A 6210-nucleotide genomic window follows, 5' to 3' on the forward strand; every position below is an offset into this window, starting at 1 on the left:
GTGCCCAGTGCGCAGTGCCCGCACCCGCCCGGAGCCCCCGGCGCTGCCGCCGGACGGTCCCGGGCGGCCAAGGGCGCCCCCCAGCGCGCGAGGCGGGCACTGCAGGCAGCGGCCGCCCGGGCTCGGCGCGCCGGGAGCGCAACCGGCGCCTCCGCTCCTCGCACCGGCACCTGCCACCCCCCCCATCGCACCGGAACCTGCCACCCCCGGGGCGGCCGCCGCGCCCCCGCCGAGCCGCGCCGCGCCCGGCAGAAACACCTGTCCGGCCGCCGAGCGGCGGCGAGCGCCGCAGCACCTCGCCCGCCGCTCCTCCCGGGGGCCGCCGCGGGGAATCTCCCGTCGGGCCGCCCGCAGGGCTCGGGGTGCTCGGGGCGCGGGACGGGCGCGGGCGACGCCGCTCAGGGCGCTCCTGCGCCCGCCGGGGGTTCCGCCGGGGCGGGCGCGGCGGCCGCACCTGCGGGCACTGAGCATGCGCGCGGCGCGGGGCACGCCGCGATTGGGAGCGCGGAGCCAGAGTGGGACGGAGCCGCCGGGAGCCGCTCCATGGGAGTTGATGCCGCCGCTGCTGCCGCCTCGGACCCCGCGCCCTGCGAGGATCCAGCTCCCGCCGGGGACTCCTGCCGGCCGCGCGGCGTCTTCTCCGGAGCCGCGGGCTGCCCGGAGCCGGGCATGACCGGGCGGGCGGCGGGGGCCAGCCGTGCCCCGCTGCCCCCTCGCCGGGGGCCGGGCGGAGGCGGCGCCGCCGCGCTCCCTGCCGCGCCGGGGGGGCGCCGCCCGGCCGTGCCCTGAGGAGCGGCGGCGGCGGCGGCGGCGGGGGGACGCGGGACCGGCGGCGGGGCGCGATGAGGGCGGCGGGGCGGCGGCGGCGGGGCGGCGGGGCGGGGCGGGGGCTCCGCCGGGCTCTCTAGGACGCCGGCGCCCCGCACACCCACCATGGATCTGCTGCTGTTGGTGAACACGAGCCTGGGCTCCTCCAACGAGTCCCTGGCGCTGCCCCCCGCCTCGCCGTCCTCCTCGGCCCTCCTGCAGCCGCCCTCCCCCTACTCGCCGGCGGCCGTGGCCAGCCTGGCGGCAGTGGTGGGCTTCCTCATCGTTTTCACCATCGTGGGCAACGTGCTGGTGGTGATAGCTGTGCTCACCAGCCGGGCGCTGAGAGCCCCCCAGAACCTCTTCCTGGTGTCCCTGGCCAGCGCGGACATCCTGGTGGCTACCCTGGTCATGCCTTTCTCCTTAGCCAACGAGCTTATGAATTACTGGTACTTCGGCAAGGCTTGGTGTAACATTTACCTGGCGCTGGATGTGCTCTTCTGTACCTCGTCCATTGTCCACCTGTGCGCCATCAGTCTCGACAGGTATTGGTCGGTCACACAGGCGGTGGAGTACAACCTCAAACGGACACCCCGGCGGATCAAGGCCATCATCCTCACCGTGTGGCTCATTTCAGCCATCATCTCCTTCCCACCATTGATCTCCGTGTACCGGGACCCTGAAGGAGATGTCTTTCCCCAGTGCAAGCTCAATGACGAGACATGGTACATCCTTTCTTCTTGCATTGGCTCTTTCTTTGCCCCCTGCCTCATCATGGTGTTGGTCTATATCCGCATCTACCGCGTGGCCAAGCTAAGGACCAGGACCCTCTCTGAGAAGCGTACAATGCCAGAGGGGTCCTCCCAGACTGAGAACGGCTTGAGCCGCGCTGCCGGCGGCTGCACGTCCCTGAGAATGCAGCTGGGAGAGAATGGACATTATTCAGTGCACCACTGGCGCAAAGCCTCTGAGCTGGAGGACATTGAGCTGGAGGAGAGCAGCACCTCAGAGAGCAGGCGGAGGCGGAGCCGGGAGGAGCATCGCCGCAAAAGCAAGAGCCAGTCCTTCTCCTACTCATACTCCTCCAAGCACTCCAGTAGCCGTCTGTCCCGTGCCAGCAATCGCTCCATGCAGTTCTTCTCATATCGCCGTCGCCGGAAGCGTAGCAGCATCTGCCGTAAGAAAGTTGCCCAGGCCCGGGAGAAACGCTTCACTTTTGTGCTGGCAGTGGTCATGGGGGTCTTTGTAGTTTGCTGGTTCCCTTTTTTCTTCAGCTACAGCCTCTATGGTATTTGCCGGGAGGCATGTGAGGTCCCTGAGACTCTCTTCAAGTTCTTCTTCTGGATTGGGTATTGCAATAGCTCCCTCAACCCAGTCATCTACACCATCTTCAACCAGGACTTCCGCAGGTCCTTTAAACACATTCTTTTTAAGAAGAAGAAGAAGAACTTCCGGCATTGAGCCGGAGGGATGGATTTGCCTCCAGCAGGAGTAGAGTTAAAAGAGAAGGCTCAGTGCTGGAAAAGAAGGGAGGGAAGAGAACATGGGGCTTGGGCTTAGGGAGAAGGAAGAGGGCTCGCCCCCTCTCTGGAGCAGGTTGATGCTGTGGGGGACAGGGATGGTGTCGGGGAAGCTGAGGGCATTCACTGTGGTACAGAATGGTGACATGGTGCTGGGGGAGCAGTGCTGGAGCGTGGAGGGGTAAATGGGGAGGGAGTGATTGAACTCTGACGGAGGGCACTGGGAACCTGCAGAGGAAAACAGGCTGAGACACAGAGTTTGGGAGGCAGTGAGCATTCAGGGGCTCTGGAATTTTGTGGGAAAACAAAAAGAGACATCAAGAGGAAAGGGTTAAGTGGCAGTGGTAGTGGAGATTCAAGTATAAATAGGGCAGCTGGGGCCCATGGTGGATTTGTAAGTAAGAAATTGGCTTTTACTGCTTATGTGGGGAAGGAAAGTGCAAAGTACCAAGCACTGACAGTGTTTTAAGTTATGAAAGGATTTAAATGTTTGCCAAAAAAACCCTAAAGAACAATCCAAACTCTTTTCTAAATAAACCTTTGTACTGTTAAAACCTTTTGAATCATGATTTTGCACAAGGGATGAAGTCAAAGCATGGGGTTTTCTTTTCCTTTGGAGGGGTCTTTGCCTATAGAGCTGGATAGGAAATATTTTTCCTATCTTCCCACAGGTTTTGATTATTCAGTGGGAGAAACCTGGGAGTCTCACATTTTTTCATGAAGCATGAAAAGGAGCACATATACCCCATGACCTCATTTCCTCCTGCTGGATCATCAGGCAGTAAATTGCTGCTCCATCCTGCTCACATCAGTGACCTAAGGACCTTGCTGTCCTGGAGCAGATAGTGAAAAAAAAAAAAAAAAAAAAGAAATCATTCTGATCAACTCGCCTAACATTTTTTGAGATTAAAAAAAAGAAAAAAAAAAAAAGATCAAGTTTCCACTTCAATGTGCCCAGGGGAACTTTTCCTCCCCTTTTCTTAAGTCTCCCTTCAAAGGCTAAACTCAGGGCTGGATGCATGCTCCTCATTCTCAGACAGGCAGTTGAAGGTGTTCTGATATGCAGGTTTTCAGAGAAGGAGCAATCACCCCACTACTAATGTCTTTAAATCCTTCATATTTACAGTCTTAGAGCAACTAAATCCTTTATATTTATTTTTTAATGAGAAGCATACATTGCAGATTGTCAGTGGAGTATATGAACAAATCTTGAAAGGAGGTGCAGCTGTTTTAAACCTTTAGTGTTAATGTTGCTTGCTTTCCCTTCTTCTGTTTGCATTTCTAGCTTATGGTTTTAGAGGATTTTGTTGGGAGGAGGGGCAGAAGAGGGGAGAACAGTTTGAAAAGTTATTAAAGCAAACTGTATTTCCCATGGGTTTATAAAATGTCATAAACTGCAGTAAAGGAAATGAGAGACAGGGACTGGTGTCTGTACATTCATCACTGAATGCATACCATGTGTAAGAGTGAGCTGAGCATTTACATTCCTTCTTCAGCTGTGCTGCTGCAAGGTGTGTTTTCTGTTTGTGGAGCAAATACTGCTCCTTTCTATGTTTATCACTCCTTCCATAGGCAGCAGGATTTGGCATCTGCCTCAAATGAACATTTCCACAGCAAACAGTTCTTGGAAAAAAAAAAAAGAATTAAATCTAATCACATATGACAGTCTTCTTAAAACAGCAGAATTGAATCTATATCAGAGAATCATCAGATATCCCCTTCCTTACTCCCTCTGTTCTATCTGGGAGGTGACTGTAGCCTCTCTTCTCTTGAAATCTCTGTAGCATAAGGAAAAAGAATAGAGCAATCACTTTATTTCATCAGTTTTTCATAATAAGCATTTGGGTCACTTAACCCTGGAAAAGGAGACTGTCAGTGACTGAGGTTCTGGTGTTCCTTCAATAGACAATTTAACTCAAATTCAAGTGGGAGTTCTGCTGAAGTAGGGACTAGATGATTGCACCAAATGCATTAGAAGTTTGCTTGGTTTTGCTAAAGAAACAACTGAGATATTTTCAAAGTTCCAAATCCGTAACTTATCAGATGCTGTCTTGAAATAAGGCCCAGAGTGTGAAAAGATTTGAGCTTTGTTTAAATAACAAATGGTTTGGTGCAAATGCATACCTGAGATAAAGGAGAGATAAAAATAGCAACTGAGAGGAGGAAATTACAAGCCATTTCTCTTTTGCAAAATGGAGAGTTCTTATTAATGTTACATCAAGAAGAGCTGAAACAAATTCACATTATTTGTCGGTAACAATGTAGCGAAAAAGTTCAGGTTTGTTTACTCTGAAGAAACTATGTAATCACCAGAGCAACCAAAGCAACATATGGTACCTGGCTACTACCTCTGAGCTCCTGGATGGCTTCATTAGAGGTACCTGTTCCTGCCAAATGAAGGTCTGCTTTTGTCACTTAATGCTCCTTTAGAGGGGTTTTGCAGTCTGCAGACTCACAGTGGTTTCACTGCTTTCGAAATGAGCTTTGTAGCCTGTAAACACAGTCCTTCCCCTTTTTTCTTTCCTTGAAAAATTCTTTAGAATTCAAGCAGTCTATGGAAATGAAATTTAAGTGACAGTCAGAGTTTAGTGAACATAAAATATATATGGAATGACTGATGTGCCTTAAAAGTAAGTTCTTTGCAGTAAAAGTGTTCTGTGGTCATTATGAACATTAAAGAAATAATGTTTCTATTTTGTTTTGCACTTCCGAATGTTTAGAAGGGATTGATGCAGATACTGAATATCTATGTGCAGCAACATAGTTAAAACCAGGGTATTTCTATGGTTTTAATTTTTATTATCACAGTTACTCATCTGATTCAATGCCTCAAGAGGATCTTATTTCTTCTGACATAAATAAAACCTAATATTCATCAATAAAGATGTGCAGTTTACACCCCTTTTAAGTGCATTTCCCTCTAAATTAGTGAATACAGGATTTCTATAAAAATTGTTTTTAATGTAACTACTGAATAGGCTTCTAGTAAAATGGGGCTGATTTACTTTTTTTAAATACAGTGTTCTCTTATTACTTGTAATAGCTGAAGACTGGAATTTGTAACATGTTGTGGTGTTAACTTTTCATGAAAAGTTTTCAGCTCTGCTACTCACACTGTGATTGTGCTTCAACTGTAAGTTGGCTAATAGCATATACAGGAGAAAAATAGTTCTTCGCTTAAGAAAAAGGGAGACAATATGTTTAAAATGTGCTGAATTGTTTCCTTGATCAGACATGATAAACTGGTTGAAACACTCACTCTCTACTGTTGTAGAAGAATTAAATATTGCTACTAAGCCATATCGATTTTAACAAGTACCTGATCTTTAACCCTTCATTTTCTCATTTCACCATGAAGCAAAATTTCTGTCACTCATAAGTGAGAAGTTCATGTTTCATTTTCAAAGCCAATTTTTTGAACAGTACTGTTTTTGGTTGGGTATTGAAATACCGAACAGTGTAACTTAGCTGGAATGGGAACTCAGTGCTGCTGTCCTTCAGCCACCTCTGTGGGAGTTTTGCATGAGTGAGAAATGCAGAATTAGCCTCTTCAGGGCTTGAGGCAGATGGAAGGGGCCTTATAAATAGGAGATTTGACAGGATCACAGCTTTAAATCATTGTCTGAAATAAGAATCAGGCCCTTGTTGCTCTGTGCAATCTCTGTTCAGAAGAGTCATGTCGCTGCAAGAGCACTGGTGATTTCTGACAAGCAGATCTGAGGTGAAAGTCTACATGCAGCTTTGCACACATTGGCCTGTATCATCCTTTGTGAGTAATCCGAGAAAACTTGAGCGGAATTTACTTGTGAATCAGAAAGATAATCACTGTGGGCAAGGACTTTAGGAGCTTCCTTAAACATTGCCTCTTTTTTAGTAAGTGTGC

At 49.9% G+C, this 6210-nt stretch overlaps 1 protein-coding gene across 1 annotated transcript; it reads left to right on the plus strand.

Moving 5' to 3' along the window:
- The first annotated feature begins 873 nt into the window (after positions 1 to 873).
- Positions 874 to 5020, plus strand: ADRA2C (adrenoceptor alpha 2C). Its single transcript, XM_048304814.1, has one exon. The coding sequence runs from the start codon at positions 934 to 936 to the stop codon at positions 2266 to 2268; it is 1335 nt and encodes a 444-aa protein (XP_048160771.1). The 5' UTR covers positions 874 to 933; the 3' UTR covers positions 2269 to 5020.
- The last annotated feature ends 1190 nt before the right edge of the window (positions 5021 to 6210 follow it).

This window comes from Corvus hawaiiensis, chromosome 5 (assembly GCF_020740725.1).
Source record: "Corvus hawaiiensis isolate bCorHaw1 chromosome 5, bCorHaw1.pri.cur, whole genome shotgun sequence".
Classification (NCBI taxonomy): Eukaryota; Metazoa; Chordata; class Aves; order Passeriformes; family Corvidae; genus Corvus; species Corvus hawaiiensis.

Excerpts from the sequence above, each read along its gene's own strand:
- ADRA2C (XM_048304814.1), top strand. The coding sequence starts at position 934 with ATGGATCTGCTGCTGTTGGTGAACACGAGCCTGGGCTCCTCCAACGAG.